Below are 19649 nucleotides of genomic sequence, written 5' to 3' on the forward strand. Positions count from 1 at the left end.
GCTCTTATAGCAAGACCTGACATTGCTTTTGCAGCCAGTTTCCTAGGTCAATACAATTCTTGTGCCACGGCTGAACATTGGAAATGTGCCAAGCATGTATTGCGTTATCTAAGAAAAACTAAGGACCTGTGTTTGGTGTATTCTAAGACAGGAAAATCCATTGTTGGGTACTCTGACTCAGATTATGCTAATGGAGAAGACAGGAAGTCTTACTCGGGAAACATTTTTGAATTAGCAAATGGACCTATTTCTTGGGAGGCAAAGAAGCAGAAAAGTGTTGCACTTTCTACTACTGAGTCTGAATATATTGCTCTAAGTGAGGCTTGTAAGGAGGGTGTCTTTCTCAGAAAAATGTTGATGGAACTATTAAATGATGACTCTCCAATTTTGATGAATGTTGACAATCAAAGTTGTATCAAGTTAGCCTCAAATCCAGTATTTCATTCCAGATGTAAACACATCAATGTACGATATCATTATGTAAGAGAGGTAGTACAGAATGGATTGATTGATCTTGAATATGTGCCTACAGAAATTATGAAGGCCGATATAATGACGAAGAGTTTACCTAAGGTGAAGCATGAATATTTGCTAGATGCATAGGGCATGAAACCTTTTGATTGTATAAATTGAATTTATGTGCCCATGTAATTGTACCATAATATTTTGGTTATTATTATTATTTAATTTACATGCTATGATTACGGGGGAATGTTGGTAATACTAATATACGCATGTTGTTTCTGTTGTATATGTTGGTAATACTTATATACGCATGTCGTACAATCTGACCACATGGCTGTCCCAGTATGGTTCCAGGCAGTGTGGTGGTAAGTTGGTTTTTCGTATGCACACGTGCACGCTAGTGCGTATACCAGATGATATTACTGGATGTAAAAGTGGAAGTGTGTGGATCAAGAAATAAAAACTACAGAAAATAAACGAAAGGTTTTACAACACAATATCATAAATGTCACAGCTGGCTGAGCAGAACTGATGTTTTGTATCCCAAATGACCCAGCTTCAAATCCTAGCCTCAAAGAGCTACCTTACTTTCTCATTGTTATCAGTCCCTCCAAGCAAATGATAGCAGGCCATGACTACTTCTCTCTACATCACTTCCAACTCAGTATTCTCTAAGCATCCTATCATCACTCTCTGTTATACAATGAGCTACTGAAATAAACAAAGAATGAGTAAAATATATAAACTCTTTCAATCATGCATGCATACATTTCATGAAACATCCTCTTAATTTAGAAGCAATCTTTCAATTCATATTTGCATAAAAATATAAATACTCAAATATTTCCATGACTATGAAACAGTTGTCATTAATACCATAAATGGAGACACAAATTTCAGGCTAGAGCATCTATGACAGTCACCTATGGCACGTGTGTATTAGACCTCTACTGTGACTTCTGATTTCTTGGAAGTGAAAGAAATTCAGATATTTAGCTTCAAATAATTGCTAATAAAAAAAAATAGCATCAGTTATACTTTGTGAAAAGAAAACATAAATTTTATGACAAGTATCAACAAATATGGTTTATTATTTTCTTCTTTTTTCTGAAACAAAGAAAAATACTCCTAATTTTGCAAGATTTGAAGCTTTCATGGCAACTGTATGCACTGAAGTCTTCTCAGGCAATCAGCCATGTGAAAACAGATTTGGTACTCATTTTGGAGAATGCCTCTGCATCAATCCTCAGTAGCTAATATGACGAGTGGCACTTCACACCTCTTCGAGCCTAATGTTCTGTCCAAGCATGCAGCACCAGGAAAAAGCAGACAGAGACCGCAGTCAGTCATCACACAACATCATACTGCTTAAGCTATACAAACTGTCTCCTTTTGTACATGGACAGAGCAAGGAAGACAATGGAAGGAGAGAGCAGTGACAGCACCCTAGACCGTACACATTAAGGAACACAGTCTGGCTGTAACGCCTGACCGCTAGTCTCCTCTTCCATTCCCTGAGTGGTGTGCACATAGGCAACTGGGTTTCCAGAATTGAAGTGTATGAAAACACAGGGCAGCTGAGTCACTCAGCAAATCAATATCTGATAAAGGAGCCACAGAGTCTCCAAAATGTTGGATACCAACTCCATTTCCACATGGCTGATCACGACCTCATTGCATTCCTTATTTTATTAAAATTTTTAATATCCTTTCTTGCTTTCTACAAACAAACAAGTGCAATGATTCAAGGTATGTTCAAGAGCTATACTCACACTGGGGGAGAGTGCGGTGTGAAGATCACCTGTGAGCGGGGTGGAGCCCACTCAGTGGTGCCTCGCAATGGTGTTGCTTGATGCATATCTAAATCTTCAGCTTCATCAGGACTTACTGGCCAACTTGTTGGCAGCGGTAGCAGCTAATGCAACAAATTGACAGTAAATATGGGAACAGCTCTGTAAAGCACCGTACATTGCTACAAGTGAGCAGTGGATATAAAGTGGCAAGATAAAAACATTCTTGTGGGTACTACTGCTTACTTTACAAAAACAAAAATGCTGCTCTTGTCAATTGACAATACATACACATAGTATATGGATAAATACTTCACCCAACATCATTTTATTTTTACAAAATAAGCAAGAAGTAATTAATAAAATATTTATCAAGCACCATAAGCACAAAGAAAATTAAATTATATGTCTCTATCATAGAATCTCTTTTAAAACTACATGCATCACCATTCAGTGGCATCAAATACACAATACTCTCACAATAACTCAAATAATACTGCAGAACAGTGAAACAGTATGAATTCATATTTGTAGCAGCAAGAGGTTACATTATGAAGACATATATAATTCAATTTTGTGTTAACAGCTTTTGATAATTATTTCATTATACATCAGGATGTGCACCATTGTAAAAAAATCTTTCTTAACAATTGCACATACAACTGCTGAAACTCAATCATAATATTGGTATACACAACAGTACCTGTTGAGGTGCATCCTGTTCTGAAACAAGCCATTCTAGGTCTGAAGCCCGAGGCAGGTGTTTCTCACTAAACCGTCGCAGCAGAGAGAGGGCCACTCCTTCTGCTGAAACCACTGACTCTGTCAGAGCGACATCTGTTCCTGTTCGTGGAAGCGGATGTTTTGATAAATCAGCCTCAGAATATAGAGATGCCATTGAAACTGATAATCCTGTGAAACATTTAGAAATATAAAGTGTTTCTCATCACGGAACATAATATTACTGCACATGGATCATAAACCTGTAATTCATTATTTGAACATAAGAGACAAATTTACTTTGTATACATATATCCATCTCAAATGCAACTCATCATCTTGTTCCACAGTATGTTAAAATTACATATCGCATGTGGAAACGTTATTCTTTATTGTAGTCCCAGCTAATCACTGAAATATATTTATCGATCTTGTTGTGCTGTATTCCCTTGTCATCGTGTGGGTACTTTTTGTAATCTGTAATTAATAAGAAGCTAAGAAGGGAACACACATCATAAGACATCGTTTACACAGAAAATAAGAAAAACGACCCCATAGTGAATGAACCACACGCAAGTTTTAATTAAGACACATAAGATAAATAATCTTAACAAGTTTTAGTGAGTGTAAATTTATTATAGTTGACAAATACGCACTTTTTAAATGGTGTTGTGAAGACATATGAGGGCAAGCAATGCAATAGATTAAAGTAATTAGGGCACCTGATGATGGCACTATGTTGCCGAAACATGTCGTGAAGTAACAGGTGAAATTGAGTGCACTACAAGACGGCCACTGTATACATACCATGGATGAAAATCAGTGCAACAGGACACTAAAATACAACATTATGTTGTGTAATATAATATTTTTGTTGTTATTGTTATAAATAGGGCTCGGATTTCTATGACCTAAAAACTTTGAAAATATGCATGCATTTATGCCCTAAAAATGGCAAAATATGACCTAAAATATGACAGAATGGCCCACAAAAAATAAGTAAATATTTAACAAAAATTCCTAAGAATGGCAATTTATTAAGAAGTTTACAAAGTTATTTTGTCCTGAATAAATATCTTTAAGCTCTGAAGCATCGATCACAGCACATTGCTGACCCCATAAAGAGAAAAGCTGAATGGCGTTATATTGAAAAGTGTACAAAGTTATTTTTTCTGAATAAATGTCTTTAAGCTGTGAAGCATCCATCACAACACAATGCTGACCCTGTAAAGAGAAAACATGAACGAAAGTACTGTTTATTTTAGCGTGAAAAGTAAAGTAAAGTGTGCCAAGAGTTGCAGGCAAATAATTTGTACGGTACCTTAATCTTCCTTTTCAGTAGAGTTGCACTGAATGACAGCATGCATTTTCAAATTCTCGAACTTGAAGGACCTCCAATTGTCACTAAGAGTGGCCTTGTATTTGGAGAAACTCCTTTCTACATCGCAAGATATCACAGGGGCATACTTAAAACAAGTCAGATCACTTGCGTCAAGTTCTAATTCACTGTTGTCAAATTCAACTTCTTTGCCACAAAGAATGTCAGAAATTGTACACAGTGTTGAATATCCAGGATTTCGTTGCAGCACATTTTGTAATTTTGCACTAATTTTCACAGCAACTTCGCCCTATGCTTGATGTAGTTCACTTTCAACTTTCTTAACAATTTGTAATGCATTGCACAGTTGCATGCCCACAGCTTCAAGTCTAATGATGGATTTTGATATCACACTGAAATTTGATTTTATGTACGCTAGATTTCTTGACGTGGTTGATGAAAACAAATTTTGTACAGTTTGAACTGAAGATGAATCATCTCTGTCAAACTTCATGAAGATATTTTCAATCACACTGTAGTGTGTGCAATAATAATCTGCAGCATCGAGCCAAGTCCCCCATCATGTTAGAATAGGCTTAGGGGGAAGGGGTAGTGATGGAGCCTCTTCTTTAAACTTCTGCAATCGAAGTGGAGCCTTAACAAAAATTTTCTTCCCATTTGCTATTAATTTATCTACATCAAAGTAGCTCTCTCGCACCTCTTCTGCTACCCTATGCAGAGCATGTGTGAGACACGTTGCATGAATCATTTTGGGATACAGTACCTGAAGTCCCTTTGCTGCCTTTACCATACATGGAGCGGCATCTGTTATGAAGAGGAGCACATTCTCTCATTCTACCTTATTTGGCCACAGCAAATTCATCGCATTGTCAAAAACAACAGCAATGGAAGAATTATTCACTTTTTCCAACACCTCACATGCCAATAGGAATATATCTTGAGGCTGGTCATCTTTCAGTATACCAACAACAACATTCGCTACAAATCTACCACTTACGTCGGTAGTTTCGTCGATAGACACCCATATTTTATTATTTCCGACACAGTTTCTTATTTTATTGATGGTAACATCGTAGCAGGAAGTGAGATAGTTCTTTCTTAATTTGGATTTGGTCGGAATGGGATGAGTTGTATATTTTTCGAGGAAGTTTCGGAAACTAGGTGTATCTACTTTATGTAATGGATATTTGATGAAACCATCACAGTACAAAGATCCTTTGAAAACTCGGAGGCATTTCCTGATTTCGGTGAACTGGAGGATGACTTTTCAAACAACAATCACTGTCTACTTTCCGTGGTAATTTCTGTGTTTACACAGCTTCTATGTTTAGCTGTATGGCAGTGTTGTTGCACCATAAAACGTTTGTCTGCCGTAACTTTCACTTCACACATTTTGCAAAATAAAATTTCTCCGTCAGTACTAAAATATTTGTCACCAAACTCTTTAATAAAACCACGCAACTTCACGCTATAAGAGCACTTGACTTTAGGCATCTTGAAACTATACTGAACAACTGAAGTTATGAATACAGTACTGTATTGGACGGGTTTTGGGGAGAGGGTAGAAATTTACCGCTTTGTGGATGGAAAAATGTTTCACCAATATGCAAGAAACAAACTGGACTTCAGGTATCACTGCAGTGGAGGAGAAAAAGAGACACAGACAGACAGACAGAAAGAAGCAGAGGTGGCAATTTTTCTTTTCAAAGTGGTTGATTCTATGCCAGGTCAAGAACCGTTACCCTTCACACTGTACAGTATTCCTTCGAATCCCGTTACACAAGGCCAAATATTTCTAAGAAATGAAGTTCCAAATAACATCGTTGCCAATACTTGCAAATATATTTCTGAGCAATAAGTGAAACTCGCCTAAAATATGACCAAAAATATGATTTTGTATCACTTCGGGCCCAAATATGACCTAAAGCTAAAATATGGTTCAAATATGCATTTATATGACCAATAAAAACCGTATTTCCATATTAAAAAGAGTCAGAAATGCGTTTATATTTCATTATACATGTGAAAAGTTGCCAGGATAAAAATATCACATGTCATAGAAATCCGAGCCCTAGTTATAAATAAGTTTTGATAGTTTTTGCTGTTATACTTAACTGTGTTACTTACACAGCTCATATAGATGTTGATGTAGTGTTATTAGATACAACTTATCTGTAGTATGTAACAATTATATTATTATATATTATTTGTGTACATTAGTTTACTTTTTATACTTACCTCTGTCATAGTGACTTGTAGATTTTTCCACGCTGTTGGGCTGGTTATGTTGTTGCTTTGCTTGTGCATGTAGAGATTATGAGCATTCTATGCAACTAGCTCAGCTTATTAAGAAAAGGACTATGCGTGTGTGTTGCAATCTGGTGCAAAGTTTGTATAAGGCCCCGAATATTGGGTTGTGTCAATGTGTGTCATTCATATGTAGGTTATCTTTACTGGTTCTATAAATGCGATCATTCTCTAGGGTATTCAAGTGTTTGCCTTTCTTTCCTGTTTTTATAATATTGTAATGTGAATGGAAAGAGCGTTGCTGGGTAACAGACCAGTAAACATACACGATACATGCTGGCAACAATGGAACGAGGTTATGCAACCTGCTTTAGGCAATGGTTCAGTAAACAGACTTCCACGCAGGCGCAATGATGTCACACAGTAATAGTGGTAGCTATCATATAACTGGCTTTCCATGGAGTCCATGCCATGACCATTGCTATGCAAGCACTGGGTAAACATGTTCCAATAATATAGGCAGTTTTCAGCATGGTCAGTGCAGAAGCTATATAACAACAGTTTCAGACAGAACAGATTTTAGTATTTGGGAGTACTGGGGACTATTTGAGACTGTTTAAGTGAGAGTGACAGCCGCAGGAAGTTCGTTGTGTGAAGACTTGGTGTGTGATTGGAAGACTTAAATTATATGTAATATTAGGAGTGATTTGAAGCGCTAGTTTCTGTGTTCAGATCATTACCAAGAGAGGACTAGTGTATGTGTAACAGTGAATTATGAGGTGTATGTAAATCAGCGATAGCACTGTATTTAAGAGTAATTAAGAGAGAGTGTGTAACCAAGCTGCTAATAAATCCAATCATCCGAACTAGAACCCGCCATTTTGTCACCCATACCCCCCCTACACATGACAATATCCATACTAATCATTATGGTTTCATATGTGTGCAACATGTTTAGTATGTTGTTTGAATATACAGAAATGCTATTCTTGTATCCGATGGCATGAATGTATTCTTTATATGTAATATTAAACATTCTTCTTGTTTATCCGACATACTTTAGTGGATAGTCTAGGCATTGCATATGGTAAATGCTGCTTCTGTTATATTTATCTATTTGTGTATGGGGATTTACTACGTTTTGTATTGTGTTTCATGTGTGGAAGGCTATTTCTATTTGTGTGTTGTGAAAGAGTTTGGTGATTATTCTTACCTCTTTGCCACTGTATGTAAAGGTGACCGATTTTGTTTTGTGGCGCTAAGAATTAGTGCGTATATTTTGTTTCTGTGGGAGAGTGGGTTTTTAAACCAGGTTTGTGTTATATTTGTTGTTACGTTTTTGATAGTGTTTAATTCTGTTTCTTTTACTCATTTAGTTATTGGATACATGTGTAATCTATTTAGTGGGTAATTAGTATTTGATAATTTATGTTCATATGGATGACATGTGCTGTTAGGTATTATAATATCAGTTTGTGTGGGTTTCTTATAAATTGGAAATTTCAGATTTTTGTCTTTGCAATGTTTTGTAAGATCTAAAATACTGATGGACTCATGTAATTCTTTTTCTATAGTGAATTTTATAGGAGGCTCTAGTTTGTTCAATTCAATGAGTGTGTGTTTGTTTTGGACATATATCATTGATGTATCTAAAGTAACCAATTATTTGTTCCATGTGTTGTATATACATTTCAGCTAGTACTGCTGATGTTGGGGCACCCATGGTTAAGCCACTGGTTTGGTCAAACTGAACGCAGTTCTGTTCCATCACTGTAGTGTGTAAATTTCTTTTCTGATGTTCTTGTTAATTTCTGGCTTACTTTTCAGTATATTACTAATTATGTTTCTAGTATCGATTTTTGGTATATTAGTGTACATGTTTTCTGTGTCAAAAGAACATATTCACATATCTGTGTTAAGTTTGTTTTTTTGTAAGTCTGTAATTGGGTGGATGGAGTTGCATACCTTGTATGTGTATGGCAAGTATAGGTGAGTGTGTAATGTTTTTGTTAGATGTTTCGATAACTTGTACGTGGGCATATTCTGCTGCTCAACAGGAACTCATAATGTTAGATGTACTTGATTTTTTCCAGAACTGAGTCAGTAAATTAATTTTTCTGGTAAACATACTGTCTGCAACATAACCACATATTAGGTTAACAGAGGAAAGTCATGAAACATGCTGAAAAAAATACATGGGAAAACTAAAAAAAATAAGCTCCAAAAGTTTGTGATGATGGTATATTAATACAATTATGTCTAGACACACAATAATTGTACTACAAAAGGTATCTGGATGAACTAAGACTTTATCAGCAGTAACCACAATTTTAGATTAAGAGATAGATTGTCAAGATGTAATACAGAGACATAGATCCTCCAAACTAATGATAAAACATAACATACCACCTTGAAAAATAAACCAAGGACAACCATTGACAAGACCATTGACCATAGACAACGTGCAGAGTACAAGAAATCCTGGTTACCAGTTCATCTGAGATACACAACAAATTGTGATGCATTAAGATGCCTAAAGTAGTTTACCTGCATTCTTAAGCTGAGCCAAATTCTTAACCTCATCCACTTCTAAATCATCAACATCATCAGTGGAGACGCTCTCTGATGGCGTACCAGAGGAAGAAGATAAGGGGCTCACACTCTGATCTGTTGTTGTAGCTAACGAAAGAAAATAATTTGTACATATAACATGAACAAAATATTTTGAACACCGTAAACTTACTGATAAAAACGACTGGCATAAAAATAAATCTACCAAGTGTTTCTCAAATGTAATTTATGAGTTCATTCTCATCAGTCACAAAGTACTTCCCCCAACATACTTACTGTCTGTCTTGCCATCACTAAGCAGTGATACTGGCATAAGATGACGCTGTTTCTCCTCTTGGCGTTGACGACGGCGCATTCGGATACGCTGCTTTAAGTGATTTATTTCTTCATCACTCTCATCACCAACTTCTCCCGTCTCCTCCGCAACAGAGAGCTGATGGTTACATTTCACCTACCCCAATAAAAGTAAAGCATTTCTGTACAATCATCCTATTTCGCTTTTCATCCTGTTCCCAAAATAATTTTCATATAGTAAGTCATGAGACTATATTTTAAAACCCTGATACATACTTGAAGAAAGCCATGTTGTGGGAAGTCACAATGATATAAAAAGAAATACTCTGGTTACACATAACTTCAACAAATTCCACAAGACTAAATGGCATCACTTTCCTGCAGACAGCACTCTTCAAAATCACTGCTGCAAGACCTCAAATCTTAAAAATTCACGTCATTTTTCATGGTCAAAAGTTTTACATACATTTAAGGATCTCACTGACAGGTATCACAATTACAGTCCTCCAGGACTTCAAACTTTCAGAGGAACCTAAAGGGCCTATTGCCTCAATCTTCAGTGGTGTGCGCGCATATATGTATATGAGCACACATGGGGTGGGAGGTGTCCATACATATACATCACAATGAAAATGCAATTAGCTTTAACACTGAATGATTTATTGCATCCTGAAATGACAAACTCATTTACTTAGCTCAGTTACAAATCATAAAATGTTACTTTAAACACAAGACTATTAGATTGCAGACCAGCTATAACTAGAATGATTAAGTCAAGGAGGGTCAGATGGACAAGGCATGTAGTAGGCATGGGCAAGAAGAGGAATGCATACAGGGGTTTGGCAGGAAAGCCAGGAGGAAAGAAACTACTATGAAGACATAGATGTAGGTAATATAATAATACTAAAATTTACCTCATAGAAACTAGATGGAGTGGTATTCAGTCAGTTCATTGGAAGATTCTTGGGTAGCTGAATATCTGGTGGCTTCTCAAGGACTCAGCTCCATGGCATGAGTTAGTTAGGCTCAGTCTACTGTCAGGGCAATTTGGAAGCCTTTTCATTCAGTTTTCGTTAGAAAAAAGTCCTACTTTCATGAACAAATTCTTTGCATCTGTCAGAGTTTTTCATAATGTCATTTCATTCTAATTGTAAAAATGAAGAGTTCCTTGTATGCACTTTTTCACTAAAACAATTATTTACTCCATGATGACCAGTGACAGCAAAATTTAATCACTTTCTGACTACAGAACTGTCCCACATGATCCAACAGTAACGAGTACAGTGATCATTTTCAACTCCTACACTTTTACTTCTCTACATGACAACTGCAGTCAATCTATGCAACTGACATTTATATATAAAAATCATATATTTGTATTCACTTGACTTATGCTATTCAGATTTATACTTTTGGAAATGCAATTATAGTGTAAGCAGGGGGATACTTTTACAATATATGATTACATGCAAGGCTACTCTCATGCCAAAGAAATATGGCTTAAGACTCTTGAGAAGAATATACAGAATTGGGTAAATTAAAAATTTGGGGTGGGGTGGGGGAAGTAGTGTGAGTCCCAGACATACACAAAAATGTACAGACCTGTTCAATAGCAGCAATCATAGCTTCACAAATACTGAAGTGGGCATTTTCTCGATCCAATTCAGCTGAAGGCCGTGAGAACTGTCCTGATGACAGAAAGCTTGTCAGACTTTGGCCCTCTGTTGGTCGAGGAAAGAAACCTATTGCCATAGGGAGAACTCCTCCACCTCCACTTTCAATAAAACTTTTTTTCTGCAGTTTCAAATGGCCACTTTTGTGGTCCACTGTCTCGTCACTTAGCCATTCACCCGCATATTCTGGCGCAGATCCAACAACCATTGTTTTTTTCCTTCTGGGATTCTCATCTTGTTTTTCTTTACCAATTATGGCACATGAAGAATCTTGTGTCTCAATACACAAGCCATCAGCTTCATCCCACGGCTGAACTGAAAGCTTCAGATCTGAAGGGCGTATAGATGGCCTATCAAGCTCTGGCCCAATCATCACAATAGAAGGCTGACTTTCATCAGTTGGTTTATTTGTTTCTGGATTAAGGGTGCCAGAGGTGTCAGTATTAGGCTCAGAATTTGCACAATTTGATGTGGCATGTTTCTGATTTGCTTTTACTCCAGACTCATCTTTCAGTCTGAGTGGCCTTTTAACAGTGCCAAGTATTGATAAATTTCTGAGCGGTATAGGTTTCCAATCCCTGTTACACTTTTGCAGGTTAAATGTTCGTTGTTCAGTTGCACTAGGTGGAGTTTCTAAATGAACTTCTGATGAATAATCAATCTGTAACACACTCGGAGACAACTCAGAGGATTTTGCAGCTGGTGAATTTCTAGACTGAGACTTCAAGTCTTTGCCTTTGAAATGCTGTGGTGGAAAATATTTCCGGTAAGAAAATTCGGCTGAATTGTGGATTAATTTAGCTGGGGACGAAGGAAGAGTCTGACTGCCAGTTCTTAGCCAAGATAATTGTGAACATCTCTGTGGCACACTGCTGGAAGATACAGGAAATTCCTGTACATCTAATGTTACACTTCTTTCTCTAGATGTATTTCCAGAATTTGAACCTGTAAGATCTGGTAAACTAGACCAGGACCTTAAATCACCAGTGACTGATGAGTCTGTTATTATAACACCTGCACTTCCTACCTGCAAAGTCCTACATTTTATATTTTTTGAAACATCATCACTCACAGATTTAAATGAACCTGGATTCTCTTTGCACAAAGTCTTATCGTCAGTGAAATCATCATCCTGCAATTCTGCAACATCTTCTCTTTCAACTCTTTCAATATTCTCACTTGCCAGCACTGCACTTGATGAACAAGCATTAGTCACTACTTTCTGTTGTGATCCTTCTGATGACTGTTTAAGAAGCTTGAAATGAACACTCTTATTCCTTCCATTCCGCCAAATGCTGTATTGTGTTTCAGGAAATGATGAATATCTTCTATGAGTTTTGTGAAATACTTTGAAGTTCCATGTACCAAGATACTGCAAAAAAATTAGACCAAATAAATAAGTGCTGAGTGTGCAAAGCTGAATGACTAAAATTAAACTTCAAAGCTTGTGTTGATTTTAGAGACATATTATTAATAAGACAAAGGTTTCAATAAACCTAAATATGTACTCAACACAGTGCAATAGCTTCCATACAACAGCACTCAATCATGTACATAGCACAATCCATTTTTTCATAGGTGGGTATACTGGGAATATTGGTCTATACTGACATATATGAAACTCGTATGCACTTCATGGTGACTAAGAAAACTTTTGCATTTTTCTCATACTAATTTTCAATCATTTCACAGTCATGCATTTACATCGGGAAGCAACCCTGTCAGCTGGATTTATTCACAACATTAAAACCAGTTAATGGGAAGTTTTCTTAATGGACTTGGTGACACTTATCATTAAGTAGTTCTAAGAGATAAGCAACAGATGGTTGTAGATTTGGTTTCAACTGCTTGACAATAAGATATCTAAGAAGAAAAGCAGGGCATTTTAAAAATTTGCTTGGCAGATAATTGTGCCATGATTTGTTAGAGCGCATAGTGAAGACATAATCAGACTGTGCAACAACTAGAATAAGACTATGAGGGACAGAAAAAAAATGTCAAATTGCAGTGGAGTAAAGAAAACACACTTAATATTGTGGCATGTAGACTCATTGCTAGGCAATGACCGTGAAATAAGCAATTATACAACAGCCACTGCTAGGTAACGGCTCAGCCAAAGACAAGAATGCAACAGTTCCATGATATAACAATAATAGAAAGCAGTGTTTCCTATGTGGTCCATGCTGAGATGTTATAAGCAGGGCACTTAGTGGAGTCAGTTGGTGAGTGAGTTAGATAACCAATGGGGTTCATTCCTTGTGAGCCACTGCTGTGAGAAGCTGGTAACTGAGGCCAGGAACAGTTCGGAAACCCAGAAAAAAGGGGAAAGTCCACCACTGGAAGCCGTTACCAGAGCACTGGGGAAGAAACAGCAAGCTGAGAAGACTTATGTGTCTGTTCTAGCAAAATGTGAAGTGTGTGAATTCGTGAAACAGTTATAATTACTTGTTGTCACAGATCTGTAAGAGTTCAATAAATCCAATTACCAATCCAAACACTGTCTATAGCCACTAAAAATGTGGAAATATTGTATACTAAAAACCACAATCAGGACAATATTAAATTATGCTTAACTTCATACAAATACATACCAAACAGGGATCTATTTCTGTGAGTAGAGATGGCTGATTTTGCTCCACAGCTCTCAAACAAATGAGGGTTGCTTCTGCATATTTCTCTTGGCACAAGTATGCATACTTCTCAAAACATGAGAGAAGATGTTCTCGGTCAGACAGAAGCCAGGACAGTTTCTGAGACAATGCATGACCTTCCAAACTGAAAATAAAGAAATTAAATGTTCCTCTCTCCTCATAGCAGCAGCAACAACAACAACAACAACAATATGAATGTCAGGTCGAAGAGGCAGTACTGTTGCTTCACATTTTCGTGGTCACAGATTCAAATCTTGGCTGGTTTATTGATTATTCTTCCTGACCTTTTATAGTTTCCTCTATATCTCCATGCAAATGCCAAGAGAGTACCTCAAATTACGCCACAATCGCTTCCTTCCATACTCTTTCCAGTCCGTGAGGCACCAATTATTCTGTTATTTGAAGCAATATAGTTTAAGTTAGTAACTGACACCACAAATAAGCAGAAATTCATAAGTAAAAATGTTATTACTTACCAGTCACACTTGGAGTAAAACTACGATCATAACTAAAGAGATCCAGCCTCTCACAGGCATATTTCAGTACTTCCAGCTCAAAAGCAGTTACTACAGCTTGAAGTAGATGCATTCTCAAGTCTACTGTAAGCATGCTTTATGCTCCAAAAATTACAGACCTATAGATGTTAAAGTTTTTCTCTGTCTTCAATTCATGCTGCACCAACTCAGGTTTGGTGAGAGAAGCATATCAGTCAAAAGAAAGCAGAGCAAACTACTGTCATTACTCCATGCCATCTTCTAATTATAAAGTTTAAGTTAAAACCTAATAAACTGTGCCAGGGAACCGAAATTCATACAAAGATTAATATGTAGTCACACGAGTCTCAAACTAAAAATGTGCATTTCCATAAATCTTCAGGTTTCTCCTTCCTATACTTTCTTTCCCAATCCCTTCCTTCTAGGCTTATCCCTTCTTCCTCCTATATTCTTTTTCTGCAGTGAAAAAGGAGCTATTTTAAGAGCCACTGATTGCCATTGGTTTTCCCACAGCTCCAGTCCAAGTTCCTCCTTCCCAATATTATATACTGTCTTCCACACTCTGTTCATTTCTTCTACCCTGAAGATGAAGGCTGATGGTTCTTCCAAAATGCTGGTACCCATCTACCACATTGCATACATCCCAGAACAATGTAATCTTCAACAGTTTCTTTATATTGACAAAGACATAATGATCATCTGCAACCCTTATAAATGCTAGTTTCCACTACAATCAACTACATGCTAATTTTGCCAATTTTCCTACAATAAGCCCTTCTCACATTATGCTGTGCTGATAATGACAATGATGAATGTGCTGCCTCTGACTTCTCCGGCTCACCCCCTTCTTTGGTTGTTACTGACTTACCTGGTTCAGGTGAGGTATCTCATGGGTAAGTGCATAGAAAATGGGCATTTGGATACAATGATTAGCCAGTTTCTCTTCAATTCTGATGAGCTCTTAACAGGTCAACTTTGCAACAGTGTAATGTTTTGGAAAGAGGTGAAGATAGTGTGAAGAATGAAGGCAATTAATGCACAAATTAAATGTCTATAAACACTTGAATTAATGAATCACACACAATGGGTTTATTAGTCTACACTTATAATACTGTAGCACATAGACCCATTGCTGGGCAATAACCTCGAGATAAGCTAATATACAAGAGCTATTACTGAGTAACAGCTTCACAAACATGTTCCCATGAAAACCGCTGAACTACAACAATGAGGAGCGGTGTTGTCTGTGCAGTCTGTGCCGAGATGTTATAGGTTGGACAATTTGGGAGCTGCAGTTATTCAGTCAATGAAGAGAAAAGTAGAAGAGTGGTGCAAGATGGCCAGCAGCCTGGGAGTTAGTCAGCTGGAGCAATGAATCATTTGTGGGATATTTGCCAGCTGGTAAGGGCATAAGCAGAGGACACTGTTAGGCCAGGCACACACCAAGGAAACTGCCAACTGCGATTCCAAGAAGTGTTATCAGCCAGAGTTGAACATGTTAGTAAATGGCACAGCACAAATTGAGGAAACTGCAACACAACTCACGGGAAGACTAAGAAACTCAATTTCTAGGCAACGGAGCATGCCAGTCTTCACAACGATAGAGTTGCTGAGAGTTGCGGCATGGATTCCTAGAAATCATGTGTTCTGTAACGTGCATCAGTGATTCATTTGTTTGTTAAGATGGTATGAAGAGTTGAAAAAGCTGCTAATTTGTTCTTGTGCTGTTAACTGAGCAAGAGCGTGGCATATATGATAAACACAGCTCAGACTATGCCACACGGGAGAAAACCAGATTTGACTTGGGAATCTTGAAGGAATCTGGGATGTGTGTGTGTGTGTGTATATATATATATATATATATATAAATAACCAAAACTTATAATAGGACCAAAATACAGAATGTATGCTGTATGTATGTATGCAGAATTTGTATATCAATAAAAAGATAAACCTTCCTTACCTCAGAGTAATCAGCAGTTTTTCTTCAACTGACACGCTCACCCACTCATGCAGCTGATTCCTTCTTGCCAATTATGCAGCTATGCAAGAGCTTCCCAGAATTTAATGGAACCTGAAGGTTTATTACTGTGTTCACAAGAGCTCTCTGCTGGTCTCTATCCTGAGCCAGATCAATCCAATCAATACCATCCCATCATATCTCTCTAAGATCAATTTTAATATTGTCCACCACCTACACCTTTGTCTTCCCAGTGGTCTCTTTCCATCTGACTTTCCAACCAATCTCCTATATACATTCCTGTTTCCTCCATTCATGCTATATGCCCTGCCCATCTCATCCTCCTTGACTTGATCATTCTAATTATACTTGGAGAATAGTACAAGTTATGAAGCTCCTCATTATGCAGCCTTCTCCAACCTCCCGTCACTTCATCTTACTTTGGTCCAAATATTCTCCTCAACACCCTGTGTTGGTGTGACATCATCATTCTGAATGTTCATGCACCAACAGAAGATAAAATTAGCGATATAAAGGACAGGTTCTATGAAGAACTAGAACATGTATTTGATATATTCCTGAAGTACCATATGAAAATTTTGTTAGGAGATTTCAATGCCAAAGTAAGGAGGGAAGACATTTTCAAACCAACGATTGAGAAGGATAGTTTCTGCCAAGGAGAGTCTAGGTTATTGTGAACTGGAGAACGATAAGCCATGGTTCAATGAAGGATGTTTAAAATTATTAGACCAAAGAAAACAAAACCAAATTGCAGTGGTTACAGGATCTAAGCAAAATAAATGGGGATAACCTCAACAATATAAAACGTGAAAGCAGCAGGCATTTCAGGAATAAAAAGAGGGAATATCTGAAAGACAAAATTGATGAGCTTGCGATGAACAGTAAGAACAATAACATTAAGCGACCTGTATAGAGGAACAAATGACTTTGAGTGGGGTTACCAGCCTAGAAGTAACTTAATGAAGGATGAAAATGGTGATCTGCTTGCAGATTCCCACAACATTTTGAACAGGCGGAAGAACTACTTCTCTGTTATTGAATGTACATAAGGTCAGTGATGTTAGGCAGATAGAAATACATACAGCTGAGCTGTCAGTACCGGATCCTAGCCCTTTTGAGGTTGAAACTGCTATTGCAAAATTGAAAAGGTATAAATAACCTGGCAGTGATAAAATTCCAGCAGAACTTATTCACGCAGGAGGTGAAATATTGCGTTCTAAGATCCACAAGCTAATTAAGTCTATTTGGCATAAGGAAAAATTGTGTCTATTATTGTACCAGTTCACAAGAAAAACTGACTGTAGAAATTAGTGGGGGATATCACTGCTATCAACTTCATACAAAATTTTATCCAATATTCTTCTCTCAAGGTTAAATCCATATATAGGTGAAATTATTGGGGATCATCAGTGTGGGTTTCGACATAACAGATGAACTACTGATGAGCTCTTTTTGCACACTTCAGAAAACTAGAGAAATTGGGAACAGAATAAGGGTATATCAGCTATTCATACACTTCAAGAAAGCCTATGATTCAGTTAGGAGGGAAGTATTGTACAATATTCTCATAGAGTTAGGGATACCCATGAAACTAGTTAGGTTCATTAAAAGGTGTTTAAATGAAACATATAGTAAAGTCTGTATATGTAAACATTTGTCTGATAATTTCCCTATTCTGAATGACCTAAAACAAGGAGATGCTTTATCGCCACTGCTCATTCTGTAAAATGATTTGAACAGTTCTTTACCCTGATTAAATCCTTTCAAAACAATATAAACACCTGAGTTTAAATTGTGGCGAAAGAACGGGTGCACCCAATGTTTCCTTTCCTCTCCTCTTCTCCTCTTACGCCGTCTGAACCACCACCATATCATTACAGGAACAATATGATCTGACATTGCAGAAGAGAAGTGCACGAAATTGGTGGGCAAACACACCCACTTCAGTTGGTGTGAGCAACTAATCGAACGTAAGTTTCCTCACTGTGTGCCTGCTAATTTGGAAACCAGTTGCTTGCTTGAAATCGGTGATATTTCTCATAAATCGCTGTTGCATTGCAGTTGCCAGTTTCCGTGGTGTGCGCCTGGTTTTAGAATCTGTTACCAAGATATAAACTAGTGAAACAACTAGTGAAGACATAAATGACTTCATGTGAGCTGCAGTTACAGTGTTCTTTATAGAGTGTGTAAACCAGTGAGGCTGCTGTAGTTACTTGTAGTCATGAGTTGTGTGTATAAGTGATCAATAAATCCAATCACCAATCCAAACCCATCTGTAAATACTCAAAACTGTGGCAATACCAACACTCTTTAGTTAATCTGAAATCTGTGACTTTGTAGGTTATAACACAGAGTCATGGATGGAATTAGTTGAATAATTTAGATGATGATTTTGATGCTGTCCTGAACTTTTACAGTGTTGTTTGAAAGCTTAGCATAGGGTTCCTTTATGATTGCCAAGAGTCTGTCTAACTTGGATTTTTGTTAAACTCACTTACTTATTCACTTATTAACTTTCTGGAAGTTTCTTTAATGACCTATGAACTTCCTCAACAATGTACTCCCTCTTCTTACTAAATAACTAAGTGTCTGTCTCTGAGCCCTTACTGGAAAACTGATTCAAATCTTACATGATTAGGTAACTGACTACCAATCTATCAGAATTCTAATATAAGTCAGGTATGCCAACTTTGCTTAATTCAGGACCAGCCTTTCAGGATTTCAAATGGTGAACTAATAATTCTCTACTGGTCACAGGCATTCCTACTAGAATACAGAATCCATCAAACTCTGTTACAGATAATATATTTATAGATTATTCGAGATTAGGGACTTTTAACACTTTGCGGACCAGCAATTTAAATATTTAAATCACCCCGGGGACCAGCATTTTTAAACCTACTACCCTAACTTGTGCACTGTTCACTTTAAAAATTAATATAAAATCTCATAATTAATTTTATGAACTAAAATTTTTGGAGAACACTTACCAAATGCTTGAGAGTGTGATATTCCTGGAAACATTCCCCTTTGTGATTTGGCATTACATAGAACTTGCAAATGTAGGCAGTCATGCTCCTTTTTCTGTGAACTGTGCAAACACGACATTGCCTAGAAGGATGCTTCCCCTTGGAATGTTCACTCTTCACAATTTTCACGAGAGTATATTTCCACATATCACCCGAGAGTTGCCCAGGGGGTCCACATGAGGCCTGAGAGTGGTGGGAGTTGATAGTCCCGGTCCCACCAAGTCTTTGTCTGACTCTCGTTCTGCCACCACAATCTGGTCTGCAGCCCAGGCCTTTGCCACATTCATCAGAAATGCCTTGTATTTCAATTTCGAATTGGGGTTTAGATTTTTGTAAACCAAAATTGAATTGAAAATGGCACAATTTATAACTCACAAGGCAACTTTCTTTGTCCA

General features: G+C 37.3%; 1 protein-coding gene across 5 annotated transcripts in view; it reads right to left on the reverse strand.

The window, feature by feature from the left end:
- LOC111863156 (run domain Beclin-1-interacting and cysteine-rich domain-containing protein) overlaps positions 1–19649 on the reverse strand; it is a 68570-nt gene that overhangs the window by 27375 nt on the left and 21546 nt on the right. For 4 of the 5 annotated variants that reach the window (XM_023849211.2, XM_023849208.2, XM_023849212.2 and 1 more), the window contains 6 exons: positions 13691–13874; positions 11029–12471; positions 9409–9583; positions 9109–9240; positions 2959–3167; positions 2238–2380 (listed from right to left, as the gene is read on the reverse strand). In XM_023849211.2, the coding sequence (XP_023704979.1) occupies positions 2238–2380; positions 2959–3167; positions 9109–9240; positions 9409–9583; positions 11029–12471; positions 13691–13874 (2286 nt within the window). The remainder of the gene's footprint in view (positions 1–2237; positions 2381–2958; positions 3168–9108; positions 9241–9408; positions 9584–11028; positions 12472–13690; positions 13875–19649) is intronic. The other variant, XM_023849210.2, reaches the window with a different exon arrangement.

This window comes from Cryptotermes secundus, unplaced genomic scaffold (genome assembly GCF_002891405.2).
Source record: "Cryptotermes secundus unplaced genomic scaffold, Csec_1.0 scaffold6, whole genome shotgun sequence".
NCBI classification, from domain to species: Eukaryota; Metazoa; Arthropoda; class Insecta; order Blattodea; family Kalotermitidae; genus Cryptotermes; species Cryptotermes secundus.